Raw genomic sequence first — 27,630 nt, 5'->3', positions numbered from 1 at the left:
TCGCCGCCCCGGAGCCCCGCCGGAGTGATGGGCTGCATCGGATCCCGCACCGTGGGTAAGGCGGCGGCGGGGCGGCGCCGGAGGATGCTCGGGCGAGCGCGGCCCCCGCTCGGGCAAACGGCGCCGCGGTCCCGGCGCGGGTCGCCTCCCGCCGCCCAGGGCCCGGCCAGCGCCATGAGCCCCGCGCGGTCGCTCCCCCCTCAGCCCCGCTCCCCGCTGCGCGGCGGCGCCGAGCCCCGGGCGCTGGCCTAGGTGCTGCCGCGGAGCCGGGGAAGGGGCTGGCGGCGGCTCCGCGGGGGCGGCGCGGCGTGCCCGGGGCTGGGGGACAGCTCCCCGGGGCGGGGATGCAGCTCCCAGGAGCTCCGGGGCGGGGATGCAGCTCCCCAGGAGCTCCGGGGCTGGGGGGCAGCTCCCCGGGGCGGGGATGCAGCTCCCAGGAGCTCCGGGGCTGGGATGCAGCTCCCCGGGGCTAGGATGCAGCTCCCAGGAGCTCCGGGGCTGGGATGCAGCTCCCCAGGGCTCCGGGGCTGGGATGCAGCTCCCCAGGGCTCCGGGGCTGGGATGCAGCTCCACGGGGCTAGGATGCAGCTCCCCAGGGCTCCTAGGCTGGGATGCAGCTCCCCAGGGCTCCGGGGATGGGGATGCAGCTCCCCGGGGCTAGGATGCAGCTCCCTGGGGCGGCGGAGTGGGCAGGAGCTGGGGGGAGGCTCCCCGGAGATGGGGCATGGCTCGCCGGGGCGGGATAAGGGCTAGGGGGTGGCTGTCCGTGTGCGGGAGGGCATGCGGGGCTGGGGGGCAGCTCGCCGGGGCTGCCCGGGGGTGGGCAGGGGCGGGGGGGATGGCTCACCATGGCTCCGGGGCTGGGGGACAGATCCCCGGAGCTGCAGGATGGGCAGGGGCTTGGCGGGGACTCGCCGGGGCTGGAGCACAGCTCCCTGGGGTCAAGGGGTGGGATAGGGGCTGGGATGCAGCTCCCCGGGGCTCGGGGTGGGCAGGGGCTGGGGGGCAGCTCCCCATGGCTCCGGGGCTGGGGATGCAGATCCCTGGGGCTGCAGGGCATGCCTGGAGCTGGGGGGCGGCTTCCTGGGGGCTGCAGGGTTGGAGCATGTCTTCCCGGAGCCAAGGGGATGGGGCACGGCTGCCCGTGGCCGCACGGCATGCCCGGGGCTGGGGGACATCCCCCTCATGTCACCCGTGTTGGAAGGTCGTGGAGCATGTGGGTCAGTGCGGTGCTTCCCCAGGCAGGATCAGGGCTGGCGCTGCCGCCTGTGCTGGGCAGCGGTTCATTGTCATTCGGGTATACATAACGTTGCATGATCTGCACGTCGTCTTCTCTCCCCCTTCCCCCTACATAGACTTCAGCGGAGAACAACAAACAAAAACTGCATCCCTTCCCTCTCCCAGAGCCGTTGCGAGGAGACACGGTGGGAGGAATCACATCTTTCCACTGGACCACATGCATTTTACAGCAGAGGATCCCAAGGTTTTAGGCTATGTAACCTAGCTCTCCCCTCCTACACACGTGGATACCAAAGGGTCCCTTGATCCCTAACTGCAGGTTTCCCCAGGTAAAACCAGCATCCTGTGGCACACTCTCCTCCCCTCAGGAAAACTTCTTTCTGTGCAAACCTCAGTTACGTGGGGCCATGTCATTCAAGCTGCCAAAACAATCTCCGAGGGTAAAACACAGTTCAGTTGGTAGTTCATGTCTCTCTCAAGACTTTCCACAAAGCACATGGGCTCTGTGACATGTGTGGGAAAAGGAAACCTCTTAGGGCAAAGGAGTTGAACCACTTCTTCAGAATAAGTCTGAGGGACTGTGTCAAAGCCTGGTGCTGTGACACCACTTGGCTCAAAGGGAAACCCCTTTGTGAGGACTTCCAGGGAGCCACCTACTCCTGCAGCAGTGAACTTGGAACTACAGACTCCAGTTTTTACTTTGGGAATTAATTCCCTCATCTAGCCTATGTCTTTTAGCTATCTCAAACGTCCTCATGACCTGAAGAAATCTCTTCTGTAAGGTCTACATGGCAAAGACCACTGCAATATTTCCCTTAAGATTCTTCAAGCTCACCTGGATCTCTGTCTTTATAACACACCAAAACATGCATTGCCTCCCTCTCTTGCCTTTCCCATATCCTCCACATATACATACTACCAAGGGCATTATTATCCTTTTAGCTGCCAATTTACCTATGCCTCTTTTCTTAATGTGTGTCTGAACTAGCAGTGTTAATTCTTGGTCCCTCTCCCCACAACACTATTCAAATAAAGAATAAGCACGCATCTAGTAACATCCACTCTCCACTCCAAAACGTGGTTAAGCTGCCATGTTTAACCACATAGGTATTTGTTCCTCAGCATGGCAGCATCTTTATGATGTGACCTGGAGTCTGTGTTACAAAAAAGCCTTGTATAACTGTGCTACTGCAAGTGTCATTCTCATATGTGTGTATATATATATGAAAATATGAATATTTTTATATATATTTTCAAATGTCATGCGGCTATGTAGGCATAGATGAAAATATAAAAGAGAATCTATGCACTAAAATGATGATGGGATAGTGATAAGTGAATATTCACTTTGATGGAACTTTCACTCTTTAAATATAGACCTTATTGGTATGGATATTGGACTTTATATACTACAGTGACTTTTGGTTTATGCAGTATATGCTCCTTCTAGACAGTGAGAGCACAGTGGACATTTATATAGTTGAATGAGGAATTTTGCTTGCCCTTATGTTATAGAGGTGTGTGTTAAGGGGGATTGTAGAGCTGTGATTCTCATCTCTATGAGGGTCACGTACAAATTTAGTAGTAGTGTCTGATGCCTGCTTCATGTGGAACTTTTATGCTATTTTGCTTCAGTAGGGGCTTCATCTGTTTAGAGTCCTAGAGGCTGGACTGGGTGAAGGTGGGATCCTTGAGTTTTAACTTGAACTTATCCATCTAAGGAGATTTGTTCAGAATGGTTCTTATTTTGCAGCCCAGATTTTTCACTCCAGTCTTACTTGAGTAATTTGGAGGATGCTTCAGACCTATTTGGGGCAATCAGTGCTTTTAAGTGCTAGGTCTGAGCTCTTGAATGTGGTTGCACACTAACACCCTTGCACAAGTAGAGCTTTGAGTTCTTGCTGTACATTGTATCTGGTTAGATTTTTGCAGAATTAGTTCAATAGTCAGGCTCTGTATTGCCTTTCCAAGACCAGGTAGGTCTAAAGTGGTACACTTGTATTGATTTTACCTTGGGATTTGCGTGTGGCAGATTCTGAACTCAGAATTCGGGAGGTTTTAATTAGTGATAGAAATCTTGTAATCGGTCACATTTAGTTTATTCACCACACAAGGGCCAGTGCAGGAGTGTGCCCTGAGTTTGCTCCGGGCCTTTTTCCATTCCAGTTTTAAGCATGCCATGTGATTTCTCCATCTCCCGCAGGGATGTTTTACTATGATCTAGTTAGATGTCATAGTTTGCACATGTTTAGTGACGTGCAACTTTACATTTTCTTTCCTAAATATGAGTTTTCTGGTTATTTCTCCCTGGGGAAAAGTAATTGAGAGGGTCATAACAGAGCAGCTCCATATGCATAAAACTGAAATGGAGTCTTATGACATCTTACAGAGGATACCAGACATGACAATGGCAATGATCAGATTAGAATTTCCTAGGCTATGAAAAAAGCTGAAAAGTAATCTTAAAAGGCTAAACAGGTACCAAATCACCTTCTCCACAGATGCACCCACTCACACCTCAATGGCATACATGTGCTTTATGCTACATTGCATGACAGCAATTACACAATGAGCATTGCAGCTGGATTCTGTGTCTGGTAACAGCTGAAAGTCAGGTCTGTATAGTGGTGATAATTACCCCATCATAGTTCCCAGGGAGCTGCCTAGTGACTCTCATGATAGCTGGGACTCAGTTTCAGTGAATGTAAAGGAAGTTTTTTCACTGAGGTTGCTGGATACTTAGGGCTGCAAAATCCAGCTAGGAACTTGTACATATTTGAGTGCCAACTAAACACAAAGATCAGCTTGATTACCGTCAAGTGACTGAATTAGCCAAATTTAAAATTTCAGGCCTGCATAGATGTCTGAATGCATTGCAAATGCACCTCTGACCACAGCTCAGACATGCCTTAATACTGGCTGTTCTGACTGGTGTGACAAGATCTCTCTTAATTCCTTGAATGGATTTAAAGGAATAGAAAGCTCAAGCCTATTAAGCTCAAGATTGCTCTCTTTTTTCTTGATAGTGTCTCTGATTTCTCTCATATCTTCGCACAGAAGTCTGGCACAGACATTTTGTAAAGTGACATAAAATGGAAAAAGTGGAAAAATATTCCAAGAAATTAAAAATCAATAGTACTTTTGGAGTGTGGGGGAAAAGAGGCTAGAGATCCTCACATTGGATATAACTTTTGGACCATGGGGAGTGCTAAGCATTGGAATGGTTTTCCCAGAAAGATTGTACAGCGTTCATTCTTTGAGGTTTTCAAGATCAGTCTGGATAAAGCTCTGAATAATTTGGTCTGACCTCATAGGTTATTCTGGTTTCCGCAGGAGTCTGAACCTCAAGAGGTGCCTTCCAACCCGAATTATCCTGTGATCCTATGCTTAGGATCTAAAGCCTGGAGTGGTTGACTTTCTGAGTTAAGTTTTTCCCGGTGCTTTAGTCCTGTTCTGCTAGAGGACTCTAGGTCTCCTACTATAAATCTCACCTATCACTGCTTTACTTTAATGACTGAGAGTACTGTGTGCCACAAACTCTCACCATAATAACCCTAGCTGTCACCTGAAGTCCTCCCTGTGTTTGTTTCGCCTGGCAATTTTGCAAGAAACCACTCAAGTGATAGCTGGTTTAGGCTCATGCACAGAATATCAGTCACTTGGTAGGCCATGAAGAATGGAAAAGACAGTGCTCTGCGTTTATCACTGTGGGTCAAATCTAAACTGCCGAAGCTAGCTGGCTGGTTTGCTGGACCCTCCTCTACAAGGAATGGTCAGTGCACTGCCGCAGGGAGGAGTACATACTTAATATGTTGCTTTCTCGCTGTATGCATTCACAATAGGAGAAATAGAGTCAAAGACTTCTAATCCAGCCACTTTCAATTTAGAGTGGGAGCAGGATAGGGAACTGAAAGGAGAGGGGGTAAGCAGCTGGAGGAATTGGTGAACGTTGCCTTCATTTTTCTCCTTACTCATACCCCCACAGATCTGATGGTGTGTGAAGTAAGACCTGGTATGGCAAGTGTAGTCTATGCACTCGGAATGTGAAAAAGTGAGACATCCAGTCTGCATATGTACATGATATCAAGGGGGCCTAGTGTGCAGTTGCTCCCTCCTTCACCTTCAACACGTGAGTGAGTCAGTGAAAAGAAATAAAGAGAGGGAGAAGCTTAGGAAAGAAAATGGTAATGCAGAAGAAACTGAGTCATGGCATTAGGGGTATATTCATTTACTTGCATGCACACAAGTGGAAGGGGAAGAAGCACAGAACTCTGTGTAGAAACCTCCACTTTATAGGCAATGTGGGTAAAATAGTGGGAATGCATGGAGTAGAGTATGCTGGTCGCTTGCTCCTCTCTTATCTGGGGGAGAGACTTGCAGAACAGAGGCAAAGAGACACCTTCCCTTCCAGATTAGACCACTTTGTATTTGGTCTCTTACTTCATTACTCCTACTTCTTCGCAATCTGACCTTTCTTCTTTTGAGCAGGTCTCAATCTGATCACTTTAAAAACTCGGCTAAAGAGCTCTGGGATAAGAATGTTTTTCTGCCAGTAAGGATCTGAACAGGGACTGTCTCGGGGACCTAGCAGCCAGTTGTCATGAAATGTGTATAAACTGATCATCTCTGAGACTGTCTCTCTCTTGTCAGGGTTACTGAGAAAGGCCAGTGGGTTCAGAATTGTTGTGAAGAGAGGGCTAACAAATAGCAAGATTGCATAAGCCTAGCTTTATAAGGAAACCATAGTGAAAACATGTGCAAGATAAGTGTATCAGAAATGGTCATTAGTACAAGAAAACGGTCTTTGATGTGTTGCTGATTGACCTAAGATGTGTGTGTGTGTGTGTACCTGTGTTTTGTTTGTTTGCTTATTAGTTTTTTGGAGAACACAATAGATGAGATTTTGAGGAACAGAACTGAAAGACAACACACTGGCTTTGTGAACTTTTGTGGGCAGTAATATGAGAGAATATTGAGAGAAATTATAAAGGAGCCAATGGGAAAATGGAAGTAATGAGTAGTATTTCATTGGCATGATAGAGCTGGGAGTCTGACTTCTATAGACATGTGTATTGAAGTACAAAAAGTGAACAAATCAATAAATATTTAGGCCTCTTTTCTTGGGGGAAGTAGGAAAAAAATTAGTTTTCAGCTCATTTAATAAGAATATAGTCTTCAACAGCAAACAACTATGATTTTAGAGTGATACAACAGCCAATTTAAGATAACTTGCACTCAAGTGTTTGTGAACAGCTGGATAGAAAGGTAAAGTTTGTTTTTCAATAAGTCTTGAAATAGAGAGGAAGATCTGGAATTGAAAAGCCGTGGTTTTATCACAACTTTAAAAGTTCTGTGAGATGACCTAGGTACTTCATTTTGTCAGTCTGATATAATTCCCAATAAAATAGAAGGACAATATGCCATCCAGAACGGGTTTATGCAAAACGGATCCTGTCAAGCTAACTTAATTTCATGAGTTTTATGAGATTCCCTGCAGCCAAGTACTTCTATAATAGAAGCACCTGTACCTACAGTCATGGTAATGAATCTAAAAAACTAGATTGGTGAAAGATAAAACCACTAATCGGTTAGCAGCCAACATAATACCACAATTCTTTGACTGATGTTGTATCAATACTATACATTTTAAGTGTATTAACATTCAATAGATAGCAAAATAGTAACAAAGAATCATTGTTGAAAAGTTTGTGTTCCTTATGTGATCCCACAACTCTCAACATAGTTGCCAGTACCATGTGATATTAACATATTGCTCAAAATCCCAAGGGAAATCTAAAATACTGATAAGCTTGGTAGAATCCACAAAGACTGGAAGAACTAGTAAAAATGAAAATACATATTAAAAGGATAAATCACTGGTATGGAACAGTTGGATTCATTTAGGGTACTGAATCTTGAAAGACAGTGTAGGTTTCAATCTAACCAAGTATGAGTTCATATATCTAATGACAGTATGAATAGTATTAACAGGACCAGACCTCTATGTTAGCAAGCAGTCACATGGAAAAAGATTATAGGTATCTGAACAGATAATCAGCAGATCAGCTGTTACTATTGTGATGCTGCAGCCAAAGAAGCTAATGTGGTTCTTTGATCTATTAAGAGGTGAATATTGAACAGGAGGAGAGAAGGTTATATTTCCTCTGCATTTGGCACTTGAGAGAAAATTATTTTTTATCTACTTCGTCTAATTCTATTATTGTCACTTAGAGAAGCACTGCAAAACTGAAGAATGGCCAGGAAATAAGCATCAAACCATGAATAAAAACTTATAGAAATTGCTCGATTACAGTCTCTAAGTGTTTGAGTGATGGAAAAAACCCTCAAAACCATCTGACTTTTCAGCCCAGCATAAAACAGTTCATGTGATGGAAGAATGGCAGATATATTCAGATTGGAAATGAGGCAAAAAACCAAAAGGTAAAAATACTGAAATATTTAAATTATTTGCTAAGAGTTATACTGAGACCTTTGTCACCTGAACTCATAAAAATCAAGTTTTTTTTTTTTAAATAATACTCTAGCTGAAGCGCAGCAACTGAAAGTATAATTAAGAAATGGAACACCTTTAGCCTGTCTTACTTTAATGAGATCAGATTAGATGTTTCTCTGTGAGTTTAAGACCCAAGTTCTAAAGTCCAGGAGTATGCTAGACTTTTAAAGGAAACGTAGTTTCTGTATCCTGGGATGATGTGATTGTATCCAGGATGCTGATCAGGTGTGGCTTATGGGAAAAGTTTCAGTGCTAAATTTCTTAGCTAGATTGGAGAAAACAGTTTGTTGATCTAATTGGCTGTCATCTGGATTGACATTCCACATGGGAAAATTAATTTTAGGGATTATACTATTGACCATTTATCACCACTGGCCAAGATGGTGACAGGAAGCTGTGACAGCCAGGTGAAGATCAAAGAGGCTGTGAAGGCAGGAAACACTGTAGTAACAGGGACTCCAGTTAACCCTATGTATAGGCTAGCAAATTAATTGTATACTTCAGGAGCCATTCGAAGAGCTTGCAAAAGACGAGTACCATGCCTTGTGCAACAATGAGGACTTAGTGCATGATGTTACTCCTAGAGAGGCTTCAAGTGACCCAGAGAGATTAAGACCATAGCAGAACACCACCCGCCTAGTCCCCTAGCCTCAAAAAAAATCACAGAAAAATTGTGTATCTGTTCATTGTGGAGGAAGTTGTGGAAGTTAGTCCTGTGGAGATTTTCCTTGTTGGCAATGCATCAGAAGATCAGCTTCCAATTGAAGCCACAGTAAATGAGGTTGTAGAGCAGGCAGGTAAACAAATGATAGTATTCATGTAAGACTTATGAAGAAATTTGAGGCTGAAAGAGATGAAATACTGATAATGATTTTTAACTCCTTTTCCAATTACATTGGTACAGGAAGATTGGAAGGTAGCTAATGTGATGCCAGTTTTTAACATGGTTTTGAGAACTGGGAAACTATAGGCTAGTAAACAAGATAAGTCTAGCAGGCAAACTAATAAACATTACTCTAAAGAACAGAATTAGCTCTTGCATGGGCAAATAAAATATACTGAGGAACAGTTAACACAACTGGAGTTATGGGGTATATCAACCTTAAAAGTCTTAGAAGAGGTCAACAAGCATGTTGGCAAAGAGAAGATCCAATGGCTATAATCTCCTCAGATCTGCAAAGCATGTTTATAAAGGTCACTCGCCCCAGGCTGTTAAAGATGTGAATCTGCTGCTGGATCAAAGGGAGGTTTCTGAGATTATTAAGTAGTTGGTTAAAGATAGGAAACAAGGATTAGCATGAAATGGCCAGTTTTCACAGGGAAGTTTTTTTCAGATTTTTGTAGATCCCTGAATGATATGAAATCACAGGGTAAATAATGAGATAAGAAAGTATGATAATGACAGTAATCATCTGGAGGAGCAAACAAAAAGCTGTATGCAGAGATTTGCAAAAGGATTTCACAATATCAAATGAATAGGTGTTAAAATTATGGGTGAAAATTATTCTGGCCTAGTTTAGACATCAACTGGATTGCTGACCCCCATTCTATATAGAGTGAAAGATGCATCAGTTGACGGGCATTTTTTCAGTGACTTCCAGAATCTTAGGCTGCGTTTCTAAGGTGAACAGTGTTGCTGTTCCAGCAGAGGTAGTGGCATGAGGCTTTATCTATGAGGCAGATGAAGTAGACTATGATTTTCTACCACTGCAGCAACTAGGCTTGGCAGTTAGACTTGTGAAGATCTCACTGCAGGAGCACACAAGAGAACCCTCCTGCTCAAAGTAAGGGGAATACACACTCCCTACAGAGACCTTCCCTCCGTTCATGGAGGGAATTAAATCCCATCCAAGGGATTTAATGAAGGGATTTTGAACTGTTTCATTTGGAGAGAAAGAGAAGCATAGTTAGGGACCTTCTGGCCAGCAGTGGTGATGCCAGTGGTACGAAGAGTGCCTCATACCAGCAAGCTCTATAGTCAGAGCTGTGGTCTCCATGGTACAGGGAAGTGCTCTCCTCCCTGGGTCCTCTTCCCTCCTTGAGTAGGGCCCCCACTGATGAAGATGAGGTTGTAATATTCCATGGCAAGGGTCAGCTGCATCCTCTTCCCAGAGCAGTGAGTCTTTAGTAGGTGGCACAGCTTTTCCCTCAGCACAATGGGACTTCTGTGAGCAGATTTGTCCTTGGGCTGTCCCTCTCCTGTTAAGATCCACAGCCCAGCCAGTGCACCCTGGCAGAGAGCAAGGGCTCTCCCCCTGATGCAAGGAGAAGCAGCAGAGGGGATCAGAGGGGTGTCATGAACATCAAGCAGTTCCTGATGCTTCATATAGGTGTAGATGTCCTCAGGGCAGCAGGAAAAATTGTGGGGTGGGGTCAGAGGTAGAGGCATTGGTGTTTGTGATGGTGAGCTGTGGCCTCACCCTGATAGGTGCAGAGGTGGACAATCAGGGGCATGGCTGGGCGCCTGGTGATGGCAGCTCTGCCTGGTGAGCACAGCCCTTGACATGCCAGCAGGTCTTTGTCATTTCCCCCAGTTGCTTAGGGAGCTGCAGTGCTTTGTCTGGTGTGGACACCTGAAGCCCTGCTGATGGCTTTCTAGGATTGAGAACAGTTTCTTCCTCATTGCCCTGTACATCTGAAGGGAGCCAAGGCATTCTTGGCAGCTGCACTGGATCACTGCCATGGAAAAGAATGTATTAGTAAGGCAGGGCTCGTCTCATCAGAGATAGTGGCCTGTGACCCCCTGACCAAGGACCTCAAATTCAGTGCTGACTGGAGTGACCAAAGGTGCAAAGACAGGTGGACCATTCTGAGATCCCATAGCTTGGACCTTCACAGAGGAGTGACAGCAATGGCCCCATTCTTCCCAGCTAGCTGTGGCTAGCCCTGGCCTCTTGGCTGTCTTTGAAGGTTCAGGTGTGGCCTGAAGTAACCTCCTCTGGGGATGTGGAGGAGGTCTCTCTTCTCTCAAGGGACAGGAAATGTTGGACCCACAGGTATGGTTTCCATATCTGTCCACAAGACAAGGGTTGTCAGTGGAGAGGGTTTGAGTCCCCAGGTAATAATATATAGAGGAAGGAGGTGTGAGAGGTAACATTTTTTCTCTGTAAGCAGCCCTCTTCCTCCCTGTCTAGGTCTTCTCCAGGTGGGGTGAGTATCTGCTTATGTTGTGGCCACTTCCATCCTTCCCTGTATAGAAAACTAAAGGTCCTTTTCTGGGCCAGAAAATAGTCAATTCAGAAGTGTCCCAGGCTCAGCAAGGGAAGCCCTGAATGTCCCTTGAGGAGCTGCGGATGTACAGGAAAATTCCTGATGTTGAATTATAAAGGATTCTGCAGTTCTGCGTGCCAAGTCCTGCCTTCACTGTCTAGATGGGGACTGTCCTCTGGGAGAGGGAGTTCTCCTTTGCAACCCCTGCAGGACAAGGCTGATGGGAAATACCAACTTCTTAAGGGCAAACAAGGGGAAGATAATGAGGAGAGTAGCAGTGGGAAAAAGAGTGAGACAGAAGGTAGCGCCACCTCCACACCCAGCACCTGGAGGGGCTTGAGGAGAATGCAGAGCCCCTCGCCATAAGCCTCCCAAGAAGTGGCTTATGTTGCCAGGAAGCGAACCTGCTATGGCTTGGAGGCCATTGTCATGGCCTAAGGCATCACTGTCTCTGGAAACTCCCGTAATTTGTTTTTTGGGGAGGGTTTTGAGAGGGAGGCAGCAGTCTGGGTGCCGCCTGGCTGTCTCTGACCATTGCTGCTGTTCAAAAATGAGATGCTTGTTCTCTGTGCTTGAGTGACTGTGACTGAGTGTGTGATGGCTGTGGTGATTGCCAGAATGATACCCCACAGCTGAGGGTGAGGACAGGGAAGGAGAGCAGAGCCTGGAACTGACAGATTGCCACTGCCCCCATGTGCTGATGATTGGAGCAGGCTCTTGTTCTGCTTCTTCCAACTTGTCGTACTTGCTGGGAAATGCTAGTGAATCCTGAAGTGTAGTGGTGGAGTCCCATCTTGGCCTGTTGATATCACACTGGCAGTGGTGCTGCCCACCCTACAGAGAGGGTCTGAGAGTATCCCTGGGGTCAAGAACCCCTGTTTCTCCATTCATCCCAGTGTCTCCATACAGGCAAAGGCAATAGCATCTGGGATCTTTCTGGGTGTTTGTCTACAACAATGCTTGGGAGGGGATCCAGGAGAATACAGGGGTGTGGGGCAGGACATGGAGCAGGGCTGGCCCACAGACAGGCAGGGGCAGGAAACAGAAGATGAAATGTGTGGAAGTGCTGAGGAAAAGGAAGGATGAGGGACCATCTGCATGTGTTTTTCATGTGTATAGTAACATCAGGAAGAGGCGGGGAAAACAGTAAAAAAAAGGGAGTAAGGTAGCAGGAAGGCTTCATGCTCTTCCCTCCCCAAGTCTTTCACTGTGTTGCAGAACTTGAGAACAGCAGGAGGTGATGGAAGCGTGGCCCCTTTTTCACCAGGTGGACATGAGGGACAGGCAAGGCCCTTGGGATCCTGCTTTGTTCAGGATTATGTTTCAGCTGCAAGTTGTCAACAGCAGCTGTGGAGGCAGTAGTTCTGGAGGCAATAGTGGTAGTGACGCCTTTCTCTTCTTGCTCCAGGGTGCAGGAAAGGGAGTTCAGGGAGAAATGTGCATTGTAATTTGACAGTTGACTTCTGAGGATTATTTGGGATGGTTCTTTTTCCTCGCTGGCAGAGATGAAACTATGGGACATAGCTTACATCAGAATACTGATGGTATTCTTATGCTCTAGGACAGTGCTCATGTGACATGCTTACCATAGGGATTAAAATTTAAACACATATGGAGAGCAACAAATGAAATTGCCTGCTGCATATTACTTCTGAGATGTTGGCTACAGGCCAACAAAAAAGGGCTGCTGCCTTGGTTCACATTGGTGTTTCATGCTTACTGTGCTGAATGAGGCCTCTGGGGACACATTCTCTGCACTTGAGAGAAGCAGTGAAGAATGAGGATAAACCCATTGCACTGTTCATGCTGGCTGATACTTGTTCTGCAAATGAGACAGGGCTTTGTGATTTTTTTAAAATGTGTTAATTGGATGTATTTCATTTTGCATGGCCTCCTTAGCCTAAGTGACATGACTGCTTCTCAGAACAGAACTGCCTGTGTCTAATGTTAGGCTCTCTGGTCATCTCCTTTTAGTTGCAAGGGCACAGTATTCAGTGGCCTTCAGTATCGGTTTGAAAGTGTTTCCAGTCAGGAAGAAAGATGTTGGTGTTGGAGATTTTTCATTAATTCTATTTTCTTAAAAGGGGCCTCTGTGCTTGAAGAGGTAGAATGGTCTGGGAAAGAATTTAGATTACCCAAATCCAAAGCAAAGATCCTGCTCATCTGATTCCTAGTCTTACATACATCTCAGAGCTGTAGTTGTGTTTATTTCTGATCGAGAACTTCAAAGACATTTGTTTTGTGGAAACCAAGACATTTCTCTGCCTTGATGAGTGCCAAACTGTTCAGCCCAATCTCATCCGTGAAAACAGACTTTTTTCTGTTCATCTTATGCAAGCGATCCTGTTGGTAGGTGCCAGCAGCAGCAGCTAACTAATTTCTGTGTTTCCTCATGTAGTACAAGCTAGAATACTTGCACAGTTATGTGAATAACTCGGGTTTATTGGTTTCTCAGCTTTACCTGTGAGAATTTGAACACTGAGGTTCGCCTCAGGGACAATTCACCTGACAGACATTTATTCCTTTCCTTGATGTTGACCTTCTGGCTGGCATTGAATGTCTCTATGTAAAGCATGCAGGGAAGGAAAGGGTTTCTATGATTACACTATCCATCCTTCTGTCAGTCCTTTTGAGTTGCTTCAGCTGCTTTTATTTCAACCACGTTTGACAGGACATGATGATATGGTATTTGACAAAGATACCACACTCCTACAAGTATCATGAAAATTGATATCAGGGAAAGAACAATTTAAAGACTGTTCATAATTACTGCAATTACATTTATTGTTTTCTTAGCCGTTAAGTGAAAAGAAGGGAATGGAAAAGAATAATTGAACCATTTACTCAAAATATTGGTCTTTACCAGCAGTAACATTGGCTACCAATATTGAATGATAATGTTTCTACTCTCTGCTGGAAAGGAAAACTTGAGAAACTGACGAAAGTTTGCAAACAATAGATAATAGCGGTGCTGCAAATTCACTGTTTAATTATTATATTTCTTCTTATGTTAATTGGCATTACATATCAGAAAGCAATTAACATAAATACATTTGATATATGGTGTACACCTTCACCAGCATCATGTCAGGAAGGAAAAACCCCAGAATTTAAGATTCTCAAACTGTATTAGTTTACTTAGTGTGGAACAAAATAGACAAGACAAATCAGAGCAGATGTTTAGCATCCAGCACAGAAGTTACAACAAAACAGATTATGAAAAGCTTCTGCATAGATGCAGATGCCTGATTCAAGCACATACCTTATTAAAAGAACAAAATACAGGTACCAAATACAGCATCAACTGATACATGATGGTAACAGGAACTGAGAAAATGTCAAGAGGAAACCCAAAGAGAATGGACTTGTTTATATTAAGTAATAAATAATTCAGAACACAGTGATTTTTCTATGATCATAGAAATGCAAAGAAACTGAAAATCTGTCTAACTAAGAAATTCTGTGCCTCCATGATGAGTTAAAGTATATGGCAAAATGGGCTACTGAAATAGGAAGATAGTAATATTAGATCAGCAAGATGGGATGCAGTCCTCCAGATGGCTTCTTGGATTTTTACAGTGCATTCATAAAAATGGCCATTATTTCATATTGCTTGGGCATATTTAGTGCACGTTTTCTGATTTCTGAAAGTCAAAACATACAGGGCTCAAAAAAAAGAAAGAACAATAAAAGTGGGGAAAAGACTTAGGGGGCTTGAGGTGGAACATTACTTCAGTTGTGATAGAGACATCTTCATTTGATGAGTATTTGTCAGAGTTTTTTTTTATCAAATATATGTTAAAAATACAAAGCAACCATAATCTGCAGACAGTGTGGCTTAATGTATTTCAACTGCTTTGTTTTTTTCTCACCGCTTCATGTAATTAGCTTCATACTTGTTCTTCAATCATCTACTGAGTCTTCCAGAGCAAGGATGGAATTTATAATGTTAAAAAACCCCAAAACAATAGTATTTTTTTTAAAAAAAATCAGGACATCTTTAAAATTTCAATGAAAATAAAAGCCCTCTTTAATCTTTCTATACAAACCGTACAGAAACAATGGCAAGCAAATCAGAAACCCGCTTATCTTTCAACTTCCATCATCTCATTTCAGAATATTTAAATGAGAAATTCAGTAGCATGTGTTAGTAAAAATCCCATTTTGAAATTAGTTTTATGACCCACTCATGTTTTAAAATGCTTATCAGCTCTATATGGAGAGGAGCAAATACTGTTCTGTAAAAGGTGATTGATGATAGCATTACAAATGGAATAGTCATGATGATTAGCAGAAGCTGGAATGGAAGATGGAGAAAAGGAAAGAAATTATATTGGAGAAGAAACATATTATTACAAAAGAAAAAAACCATGCTAATTGAAGGGAGAAAGAGGTTGATGAGAGGCTGGGTAAAAGCCATTACTAAAATATAATGTACTGCTTTCAATTTCTCCTTTCCCACTTCACTATCCATACTTTCTTCTGATTTTCCATGTTTCTTTCCTTCCACCTGTCAGAGCAGAATTTGATCCTCCATGTGTGGATTAACGTTGCTCTTGCTGTTTCTAGCAGAAGAGAAGAAAACACACTAACCTTTATCCAACTTCCAGTGAGAGAAAGTAACATTGCCCCAGGCCCAATGCCAATTAGAATCTGGAGATTTCAGCCACATTGTGTGATGTTGTTACTCTTCAGCAGAAATTACTGCATTTAACAGGTATTTAAGAGTTATTTTCTCCCAAGATCTTTCTTTCTTTCTTAGTACCCGTGAAACTGTTCAGACCCAGAATTTTCAATGATTATTCAGTCTTTATGACTACAGTGGATGCAAAATCACATTGCTCATTCTCTTCATCTAGGTAGATGAGATATTTCAGCTGGAGAAAAACAGTTGTAAATAATTTTTTAGGCCTTTAGTTCTACTGTTGTGAAACAGATGTGGACTTTGAGACAAATAATTGTTTGATGTTAATACTCTCCAGCCATTTGATGCCACCGTCTGCCAAAATGATATTAATATTTTCCTTAGTCTATAACATTTCATGGGAACTATCAGTGGGCTAGCAGAATTGAGAATAAAGGTCATTTGCCGAACTTTTGGGTTGTCAAGTCACACGTGCTGAGCAGCAGCCTCCCTGCAGCTGGTCTCTCTCTCTGACTGGGGGAGACTTTGCAGTGCATTCACAGCGCAGTGCTGCAGCCTATTTTGCACTGTGTGCCAAGATGTCTATCTAGACTTACAGAAGGCCCACGGCATTGTGCTGAGAAACAGATGAGAGTACAGGAAAAATATTTAGAGTAAACAGACATACAGAGATAAACAGAGATAAACAGGCACAATACTGCTACCTGCACTGAAGGCTTCTGTACAGCTGCCTTCTGCTCTGGAGAGGTGGCATTTCTCCTGCCTCTTCGGCATCACTGTTTTGATTGGCTCTGTGGCTGGAATGCCATAGACCTCCTCTTCTTGTGTGAAGGGTTGCAGATGGAGGGAAGGAGCCGGGGCTACCTTGCGTAGGCAGGCTTCTGCTCTACTCATAACTCTAGTTTTGACCTCTGTTGATTCCTCAGCTCACCCTGTTCACACAGTCAGCTTCTCCACTCCCTCCTGTACATGTCCTCTCTTGTTTACACTTACTGGCAGGGCCCCTTTCTTCTTCCCTTTACCCCTTCCGTGTTCAAGGGAGACTAAATACAAATGTGTTTGATTCTGAGGCACAGCCAAACCTTACAGCTTATGCCCTGGGACCGAAATGAGTGAGAACATTTCTGTATTACTGTGTATGCTTTTGTGTCCACATTTCAAAGAACTGGAAAATTTGAGAATAACTTTTCCTGAACTGTAATGACAGGTTTAAAAAAGGTCTTTAATCTTGCTGAGCAAAGCAAGGACACCAACAGTTCTAAGCTGATGTCAGACCAGTTCAAATCATAAAAGAGAAATGCGTTATTAAGTGATGAGGGTTTAATATTGGAGTAGGTTATCAAAAGACTTAGTTCTTTCCATCACACATCATGATGAGATGCTTTTTTTTCTCTGGTGAAATGTGCTTTATCCAAGCATGCATTATGCTTGAGAAAAACACAAATTACTGATCTTCATGGGGAGATAACAGCCTGAGAGACAATAGCTGATGATGTTGTTTAGCCTAGAAAAAAGAAGGCTGAGGGGAGACCTTATTGCTCTCTACAACTACCTGAAAGGAGCTTGTAGAGAGGAGGGAGCTGGCCTCTTCTCCCAAGTGACAGGAAAGAGGACAAGAGGGAATGGCCTCAAGCTCTGCCAGAGGAGGTTCAGGCTGGACATCAGAAAAAAAATTTTTACAGAAGGGGTCATTGGGCACTAGAACAGGCTGCCCAGGGAGGTGGTTGAGTCACCTTCCCTGGAGGTGTTTAAGGTGGGTGGATGAGGTGCTGTGGGGCATGGTTTAGTGTTTGATAGGAATGGTTGGACTCCATGATCCTGTGGGTCTTTTCCAGCCTAGTGATTCTGTGTGATTCTGTGTGATCCTGTGTATGTACAGGTGGTCTGGTTAAAATCAGAAGGTTCAATTGAAGGCTACTGAGGCCTTAAACTCAGTGATTCTCCTGTATGCTGAGCTGACCTGGCTTAAGACTTCTGTAACAGGGCAAATTGTAGTGCTATTCAGAACACTGACTAGATGCGTTCCCCCAGGAAACGAGGTGATTGCAGTAGACTGGAAGGGGCTGAAAGATGTGGACCAAATCAATATGGACAGCACCAGTTCACTGCATGGCAGCAGCTTCCATCGACCTTCCACTGAGGTGAGTGAGTGTCTGTCCCAAACCCACTTACCCAGGGGGATTATAAATTTCAGTTCTTTCTGAGTTGAGAAATGGGTGTTCTGCATCACTGGGGCATCATCTGGGAAAGGACCAGAATACTAGCGTGCCCCCAAGCATCAGACTTCCATATCTGTGCTGTTTGACTTGCATTGTATAGAGTTGAGTCACTCCCTTCAAAATATCCATAGTGAGTAAGAATTTGCTGGTGAAAGTGCTTTTAACTGCTCATGACTGGAGTGGAGCATAACATGGAAAAAACTGTGGCAGTTCTGACAAGCCTGTAGGTCTGCATTCCTTGAATAATGGCTTTGTTGAAATGTCCAACACTATGTCCGTCCTAGCTTCTACAGCACAGCCATAAAATCTTTTGAAGAAACACATTTCCTCCATGATTTTTAGGAATGCATTTACTAGTAACTCACTGCCAATTGATTTACCATGTAGTATCTCAAGGGCTGGTTCATTTGCTGTTCTGAATTATTGCGGCTTTTGCAATCTTAGATACCTGAATTTTCAGATCTGCAAGGTTCAGGGTATGTGATCATGATTAATAGAAAGGTCAAAGCTGTTTTAAACACGTATTTGAGGAACCGCTAATGATGTTCACAAATAACCTTAATGAATAACATAAATTTGCAAAATCTTTCAAAATGCTAATGTATAGGTATTTTTTTTTTCCTTGTTGCACCTAACTGACATGGAGTGTAACTCCAAGTAACTTTGAGTTTCATGGAATCCTGGCAGAAATTGTGGGGCCCAATCTTGTATGGGAAATAAATGCAGATCTGAAAGTCAATGAGCATAAACTATACCTCAGTGAACATTTTGATTTATGTGGATAGATACCATAAGCGTAAGTAATTAATCTAAATTTTTCTGAGTGTCCACATCCCAAAGATGTTGAGATGTGAGTCCTTCCAGGTGAAGGAGAGGCACTATGAATTGTTAATGTAATGGCTGATGTGAGCAATGGATCTGGTTTGCAAGGGGAAAGTGGGTCAGAATGGACAAGCTGAGAGACTATGAGAGAAGATCATTTTAGCAGAAAATAATTCTATAACTCACTGTATTATACTCAAAATACATAGGTAGTGTAGCTCCTCCTTGTGTTAGCCTCAAAGTGATGCAACTCCCACTCAGGGGTGGTCTCATTGAAATATTTACCCTAAGAGTTCTTAGAGGGGGAGCCTTATGAAAAGGTAGTTGCTTTCCTCTCTCTTACTCTCCATATGATCCTGTTCACTATTTTACTTTCTAATACCATGATAACTACAGACACCATGATCAACAGCAGGGAATGAAACCAGCTTGAAAGACACAAGATTTTTAATACATCAGATAAAGTAGTGGCTGTTGATTATCACAAACTACTAGAGATGCATGGCTGTTTGCAACTTGTTTGTTATACTAACATGATGTCCTCCTTTGATTTCTTTAGCAAACACGGACAGATTTCTCCTGGGATGGTATCAATGTGAGTATGTGCCACATCACTGTTCAAACTTCTAGTTGCAGGAAGACCAGGATTTCTCTGCCATTGGATACAGAAATTCTGGGCATTTTCTATCGTTCAGCGGATGGTGATGAATTTTTGTTTGCCTCTGAGTCTTTTGCTGTCTGGCAGGTATTTTGATCTGCAGGTGGCTACTGAATTGCCTTTGTCCTCTTTGGGATAAATATGTGTCTTTTCATGTGTTCTCTTTTTGAGATTTCTGGGCACTGCTAGATAAAAGATGTCTGTCCTGAAGGTTTAAAAAATCAGTAGTCTTTGATTAGAGCATCATTTCTTCAGGAGTTTGGGAGAAATGTATCTGTCATTTTTAGTTGCATGCAGAAGAAAAAGAATTCTTAATGTCCCCTGGGGAAGATGGTCAGCACCAGTAAACTTCAGTTAACAAGTGGAAGAAAAAACAAGCAAACGTTTTAATAACACGTTCCTTGTTGCTCTTAATACCTATGCCATGAAAAAGTAAGATTTATTTTTTTTTCTTTTTCACTGATGCAAAAAGAGCATCCTGAAAAGGGAATAATTCATGTTAGCGCTACCAAACTATTTTTTCTGCTCTGAAGGCTTAAAAAATGTGTTCACAAAAATTAGGCTTGATAGCTTTGTACACTTGGATAGGCAGGATAAGAAGATTAATTTTTTGGTAGTATAAGCATTTTCGAATTCCAGATACTTTCAAAACTTTTAAGTGATGGTCATTTTGTGGTTCTCTCTGATTTCAAATCACTTGGGCCACTGAATATCAAGGGAACTCATATTTTTAACTAACCCTTGCCCTACTGACATCTCTTTCGTGGTGGCACTTACGGCTTGGGAGCTTTTGCCTAGGCTCAATTAGAGAAACAAATTGTGCAAGAAAATTATGGTGCATGCAGCAACTGTCTAGAAGAAATTTGCCATTTTTTTTCTCTGTCTAGCTGAAAGCAAGGTATAAAAAGTCATGTTTCCTTAAAGGTTGTAGAAGACAGTTTCATTACTTGCAGTTTCCCATTTTCCAACCTATTCTGAATCTGTGGAGCTCTTCCATAATGCAGCTCTTTCTCAGTGTAATTCTTTGGTATCAAAGCTCGCTCAGAAATTTCCTTTGCTTTCCATTCATTCCTGCTTTGATGTTATAGCTCTCTAACCTCATAGTGCTAGTTCCTTGGTTACTTTATTTTCTGGACTGTTTCTATGAGGTGGCTCACAGCACAGCCCCCAGGCTGTCTTTAAACAAAAGGGTGGATGGGTACTGAACAGCAGCACTCAGGTGAGAATGACCAGTGGGATGATATATGGACATTCTTCAACCAGCCTCGTCTCCAGAGGAAATGCATCATGGAATAAGGGATGTGTTCTCAGCTATACCTTTCACTTTTTACTGAATTTCCCCTGCTTTCTGATTTCTTCAGCTCACGTATTATGCACAGACATTCCTGGCTCCAGAGTTAGAGCATGCCTTAGCTACTGCATTTACACTCAATTTCTAGGGAAACTCGCCTCTCATATTTTGGCAGTTGACTGGGATTATATGCAGTTCAACATCTTTACAATGTCTTCCTTTGTCTCCAACTATTTGACTGTCTAGTTTTTGCTTGTCTTACATGAGATTTGTGCCAGTGACCAAATGCTTACTTCATGTCAGGATCTAAAATTTCCAGTGTCATGGTCACTATTTTTGAGTGTCCTTGTGTTTGAAACATGCTGGACTTGATTTTCAGAGAGGTTGAAATGAAGAGCAGAAGCAATGTTTGTTTAGCCCACGTGAAAATTAAGCCTCATATGCAATGCCTGGCACCTCTGAAGAAGCCTGATGAATTCATCTTGAGGAATTATGTTTTATGATGATGTTTGTGATTGCTGCCTGTCCAAATAGTTTCCTGTCCTTGTTATTCAGGGGAAGAGGGTGAACATAGAGCAGAGAGCAAAGGGAATTAAGTAGAACTGTAGTACTCATTTCTTTAAAGGTAGTTATAGCTGCTTGAGACAGGATGCATCACTGATAGAGTCATATTCATTTTATTAAGACCATATGAGAAGAAATGAAAACCCAAAGTAACATGTAAATATTAATCTGTTAATCATATATGATGCATTACAGTGTCCTGCCTATCATGCTGTCAGCTCCCTATTGTGAGCTCCCAGAACTGTTCATCAGCCATGTCCTGCATCTCTACCAAAGAGCTGGGAACAATGCAGCATGTCTATGGAAGACTGGCAGCAGCCAAAGGGAGGCTTCTCACAGCCTACTTCTGCCTCTCCCACTGACCTTGCCTCACTCACTCTCAATTCTATACAATATCCAGTCCTGGTTAAATAGCCTTTAATTTTTCCTTCCCTCCTTTTGTTCTTTCCCTTGTTGCTTGCTTCTGCTCCTCATCTTCTCCCTACCTTCTGGAATGCTTATACTGATTTCTCACCTCAGTTCATTCCTTTTCTCCTTCCTGTATATCATTCTTCATATTCTCTCTCTTTTCAGCTCTCCATGGAAGATACGACCTCCATTCTCCCCAAGCTGAAACGCAACTCCAATGCTTATGGGATTGGGGCTTTGGCTAAATCATCTTTCTCTGGTGAGGTCCTAAAAATTTGGGTTTATCCTTGGCAGCTTCTCTCTACAGGCCTTTGTGCCTCTTCCCATATTTCCCTGTTGCTCTCCTTACTGCTCCTTTCTGACTCTTAACCTTTTTTGAGGCCTTAGAGGAGTCTTCACCACTATGGTTCTAGATACAGAAATCTCTTGGATTTCTTTCAAAGAACAGATTTGTCTTACACCTGTTGTCTTCTTTCAGTTGCTTCCCCTCAGTCTTGGGTTTAATCCTCTCTTCTGTTTCTTAGTCTGGCCACTTCCAAGCTTCATCCCTCATGCCCAACTCTATCCCAAATGGATTCCAGGCAATAAAGGAAATGGTCTTTCATATCTGGGGTTTCCCTTTTCGCCCGTTCTGTAAGCTAGTCCAAGGAAAGATGGAAAAGTCTCCTGGAGGGTGATACAGTGAAACATGGGAGAAACCCAACCCAAGGTTTGAATCCTGTCAGGAAAGGAGGGAAGCTTCACTACCAAGAGAGGTAAACAACATGGCAGACAATCTTGGAGCTGTGTAATAGCCCCTCCTTGTTTTCTAATGTCTGGCCCCTTAGGGATATCTCGCAGCATGAAGGACCACGTCACAAAGCCAACAGCTATGGGCCAAGGCCGTGTGGCTCACATGATCGAATGGCAAGGCTGGGGCAAAGGTAACAGCCAGCAGCAGCAGCACACGCACGAGACAGCACGCAAAGATGCTGATGCCTACTCAGACCTGAGTGATGGTGAAAAGGAGGCCCGGTTCCTTGCAGGTAGTGCTAACTTTTTGGCTTGTGGATTGGATTGATTGAGATGTTTCAGAGAGGAATCCATGAGAGACCAAAGTGCAGGAAGCTGAAAAACCCACTCAGGAGAGCCTGTGGGTGGTTCAGATGGCAGAAGGAGATGAGAGACTGTGGTTGGAGTATTGCCAATGGAATGCAAAGTGGAGAGGGTGAGGGTCAGTTGGGGTCAACTGGGCGATGGGTGTTGCTGAGACAGGACAAGAATGGGACAGTGTGACCAAGAGATGAGATTAAAGAGGGTGGTGAGAAATGGAGACTTTCACACATCCTTGCTTCCCTTCTCTGTCTCCTTTGGCACAGGAGTAATGGAGCAATTTGCTATTTCTGAGGCAACTCTCATGGCCTGGTCCTCCATGGATGGTGAGGATGTGAGTGTAAACTCAAATCAGGAGAACCCAGGAGGAAACTACTCTGAGAACTATCAGGAGCTAATGGAGAGCCAAGGTGAGCTCCAGTGATTTTTAGTAATCTTGAAACATCACTTTCTTGCTCTTGTTATGTTGTTCTCTTTCTCTCTATCCTGTTTTATTCTGTAGCCTCAGTTTTGGGGATTGAGATCAGAGGCATCACTTATTTGTGGAGCTGTCCAAGGAGTCTAACCTTAATGTGGAGGCTCCAAAGCACAGTTTCCTTGCCTTTTTTGGGCACAATTGTGGAAAGCTACCAGCTCTTGCAGTCAGTCGTGGGTATAATCAAGTTCATCTGCCTACTGCCTTTTCTCTTCAGCCTCCTGCCCTCTAAAGAATTTATCTACCTTGTACAGTGCAGAGACATGCACAGGCACACAAGCTATATATCTAAATGAGCCAGCTTGGCCTAGAGAGGGTGTCTAACTGTGTGTTGTTTCCCTCCTTTACTTGCAGAGCATATGGCCCAGACGCAGTATGACAGCTGGCCTCACTCCTACGTCTCGCAGGGCATGTATTGCTTAGGTTCATCCGATGCCTGGGAGACTAGTGACCAGTCCCTCATCGCCTCCCCAGCAACTGGCTCCTACTTAGGCCAGAATTTTGATGAGTCCCAGACAAACCTTCAGGAAAGCATTTTGATGCAGAGTAGCCTTCTCCAGCAGCAGCAGCTGCAGCAACAGCGGCAGGAGCAGAACTTCATCCAGAGCACGGGGCTGGTCCACGTGTGGCCCCTGCAGACTGCTCAGGGTGGGGCTGAGTCCAGCACATACATGGAGGACCACATTGAGGATGAAGGGAACCCACGGCTGGAGAAGGCTCCTCTCCTAAACAAGAAGCCTTCTCTGGAGGAGGATGATGCAGTGTGCCGGGACCTGGAATCACTGTCTCCTCGAGAGGAGATGGAACATGCTGCGCTGAGCCGCAAAGTCTCAGATGTCACCTCCTCTGGGGTGCAGTCCTTTGATGAGGAAGAAGGAGAAACAAACAACTGATGCTTTCTGTGAAGTTCTCATCACTGCTGAACAAAGAGAGGGGTAACAAGGAATGAAATTACAGGGATTCTTCTCTCCAGCTCCCCATACTTCCTAGCAGATACCCCGTTCCATTCTTGACATTTAATTATTTTTTTAAACAAGAGGAAAATCTAAAGGTGATTGACACATGAAGACCTCTTCCCCTCCACCATGGACATGTATTTTTGATCTTTGTTGCTCTGGGCAACACATGTGAAGTGCTTGGAGAGATCTGGACTGGTAAATCATTTCTAAATCTTTTTGATACAAAGTCTTGGCTGTGGATATAAATTCTTCTGTTACTGGGAGTGTGGCTGATGAGATAGGCTTTGTATAGGGAGCAGCTATGTGACTAAGATCCATCTGGGCAGAATGGATGTTGCTCTGTGGACATGATCACCTTTGATAAAATATATGAATATAAACTGGTTTAAAATGAAGAAATGGCTTTACAAATACAGATTGCACTAGTAATGTGATTGTAGCTGATAAGTCTGTATTCGATACAGACTGTACTGAGGTGAAAGATTTGCTGTGTAACCAGATCCTCAATAGCACCTTGATATGAAAGCGTAGGCTTGGTGGATATGAACTGCGCTCTGTGGGCACGGGCTGTGCTGCAGTACAGATGATGTGGCTCTGTGGGCATGGCTGTGGCCATGCTGTGGCATGGAAGAATGGATGCAGATACAAACCTAACCCTGCTCTCAGATATTCATGCTTTGGTCTCTTTCTAATCTCTATGACGTTTATACCTTCCCAGGAGCTGGCAAGAGTGTTGTGTCCTTTTGGCCCTGGGCACTGGATGTCAGTGGAAAAGACATTTTCAGCTGTGGAGGCAGTCATAAAAAGCTAACTGTTGCAGGGGGCTTGATAACATGTCCATCTTGGTGCTGCTGCTGGATCCTTCTGTCTCTTCCCTTGCCAGCAGAATGGGGAGACTCAGTGTAGGCAGCAGAACCAGGAACAGTGTGTACAGCTATGTGATCAGAGATATCCAGTTTACATTGGAGTTTTCAGTTTCTGCTTTTTTTAACTTTTTTATATTGCTGGGTAAGTGTTCCTGACAAAGCAGTTTATAATGGGAAAAGCCTGTACTCCAGTCACCACTGAACAGAAATACTGCAACTTTCCCATTTCTGCCACTTCTACTGCAGTGCCAAATCTAGCTGGAGGAAAAGGAATGAGGGGAAGTTTTCTCCTCCTATTGCTTTCTTCTTCCTGCCTGTATTTTCTTTTGTTTTCCTACCCCAAAGCCATGTAAATAATGCTCAGTACTTGGTCTGTTTGTTTATCCGTACCGTGTCTTTTCTAGGAGCGGAGAAGTCTTATTTCAGGAGTTTTCCCTATTTGTACGGGTTCTATATTTTTCTTGTTAAAAAAAACCAAACATGGTTCATTGACTGGGGGGAATTCAGTCTATAACAATTCCTCACCATGTTTCTACAGACTTCCTTTGTGGGGGGGAGGAGTTCTGAAAGGAAATTGAACAAACTGTCTCCTTTCAAGCTTTCACCAGAAAATAAACAGGAGCAAAAGCAAAAGAAAAAACTTTACAAGGCTACCGATTTTGCTTGAGGACTGAAGAGAACCTGCAGGCATTACTCACATGCTGAGTTTTAACTGCAATACTGCTTGCAAGAAAGCATCAGCAAAGCATGGGTTTAGATCAGATGCTAGATCTGATGAGCTAGAGAAAGGAATTTGCCGAGACACTGCTTTAGTGTCACAGAGCAACTCTCACTTGCTCTGACTCACTTCTGTTCTGTTTAATTCATGATTCATTTGCCTCTTCAGGCTTGGTGTATTTTTTGGATGACAGACGAGTAATACACGTTCCTTTCCTGATTCAGGTTTAGTCCCAGCATATTTGCAGGGAAGAATGTCTGAGGAGAATAAACTGTGGCAGAAGTAATATCCTCAAGTGTCAGAGCTCAGACAGCTCCTGGCAAGCAAAGCAGATTATGTCCAGGAATTATGAAATGTACGAACGGGACTCTCAGGTAGAACTTTATCCCCACTCAGCTTTCTCCCACCTACACAGGCAGCTGTGTGAAGAGGGTCTCCTCTGTGAGCGACCAAGTCTTTTCTGCCAAGTCCACTCCAAGCAGATCTGCCTTCCCTCTCCATTGCACCTCTAAAGGGAAGACCTTTGGGATATTTAATTAAGACTGGTAATTTGTTGTAGGTAAGAGGTAAAAGCTTTTGTGACCACCTTTTTTTATTGTTTGCTTACATCTCTCCGAGGAGGTAGCTTTTCTCCTGAATGATGAACTTTAAGTATCTCTTTTCAAGATGTTTACACATTCAGGTGCTAACCTCCCTTGGGCAGGAGGGCTTGATAAGGATGATCTCCTACAGTTTTTGCAGAGCCAGTGCAAGCTCGTTGTCCTGAACTGGTTTGGGTCTAGCTGTGGAGCAGGGCCTAGGAAATCCCACTGGCCAGAACAGGGATACAGGGCAAGTGCCAAGAGCATCTCAGCAGATGACAAATGATTAAGTGTTAACCTTTTCTTATTTCCTTTTTAAAAAGCCTTCAGGGAAACAAAAATGGTCAGGTACGTTGCTTTGCGGGAGGAGATTTGGGTGTCTTATTACTTTTTTCTCCAAACCATTTTGTTCCCATGTGCCTCTCCAGGACCAATCTGGATGTTTACAGTAACTTTCAGAGTAGCTTCTAATGATCCCTCTGTGTTGTTTACAGGAGTGGGACAAGTGGATCACATTGTCAGGGCTTCTTTTTCTTTTGATGTAGACATGTGGTACATTTACTAAGATGTCTGATTGATTTCTAGAAGATGTACGTTTTCTCCATGCAAGGCAGTGACAGGGAATTATCTGTATGGGAAATGGTGTAAAAAAAATTGACCTTATAGAAAAATTCTGTTGAGTTCAATAGGAAGAGAAAACATATCTATACAATATTCCAAGCTCTGTGTAACGGGTTAGAGAATTATACGGTGCTGTGTAATTCCATGACTTTATCTTTAGGAATCTATAAATAGATTCTTGTTCTGTGTGAATTCAGACTGGTTTGAACAGTAATCTCTAAACAAACTTTTAAGATTACTAAATTCTTAAAAACTTTTCCATAGAGGTCTTGACTTCCAATGAATAATAAAATTTCAGCCTTTTTCTCAAAAAAAAAGAAAAAAAAGGAAAAAAAAAGAAGGAAAGGCTATTTTACATGACCTCTCTGCAATCCAAAAGCAAAATATATCTACACTTGCCAGGAGCTTTACTGGAGAGAGCAGGTCTGCCCATCCACACTTGCTACCTGAGCGAGCATCCTGATCGGAACTGAAAGGCAGTTTGAATCTCTTTGAAAATGGAAAATAGTTTGTGTAACCAGGCCTTTTCTTATGCAACAGGCCTGCTGTTTGTCTGCATCCTGTATCAGAGAGAGGGACCTGGAACCTACTGTACATTTCCCAGAAAAGCCATTATTACATAGCTACACCTATTCAAGCATATGGAAGGCACAGGTGCTCTGTGAGCAAAATTTGGCCAGCAGTTCCTTTATCCTGGTGAGGAGGGATGAGTTGGAGAGAGTCCAGCCCAATACTCAGAGCCCACATT

At 43.7% G+C, this 27,630-nt stretch overlaps 1 protein-coding gene across 2 annotated transcripts; it reads left to right on the top strand.

Annotated features, from left to right (window-relative positions):
- FAM131B (family with sequence similarity 131 member B) lies at positions 1 to 26,268 on the top strand. Of its 2 annotated transcripts, none has more exons than XM_069866060.1 (7): positions 1 to 55; positions 17,640 to 17,749; positions 19,209 to 19,244; positions 21,736 to 21,829; positions 22,398 to 22,595; positions 22,929 to 23,072; positions 23,492 to 26,268. In XM_069866060.1, exons 1-7 carry the CDS (start codon positions 28 to 30, stop codon positions 24,028 to 24,030), a joined length of 1,149 nt encoding a protein of 382 aa, XP_069722161.1. In that variant the 5' UTR covers positions 1 to 27; the 3' UTR covers positions 24,031 to 26,268. The 2 variants fall into 2 exon arrangements, with proteins under 2 accessions (XP_069722161.1, XP_069722151.1); XM_069866050.1 differs by having other exon boundaries at positions 21,736 to 21,830; positions 22,390 to 22,595.
- Positions 26,269 to 27,630: the final 1,362 nt, after the last annotated feature.

The sequence above is a fragment of the Phaenicophaeus curvirostris genome, chromosome 1 (genome assembly GCF_032191515.1).
Source record: "Phaenicophaeus curvirostris isolate KB17595 chromosome 1, BPBGC_Pcur_1.0, whole genome shotgun sequence".
In the NCBI taxonomy this organism is placed as follows: domain Eukaryota; kingdom Metazoa; phylum Chordata; class Aves; order Cuculiformes; family Cuculidae; genus Phaenicophaeus; species Phaenicophaeus curvirostris.
This window is presented reverse-complemented; position numbering and strand designations above follow the sequence as displayed.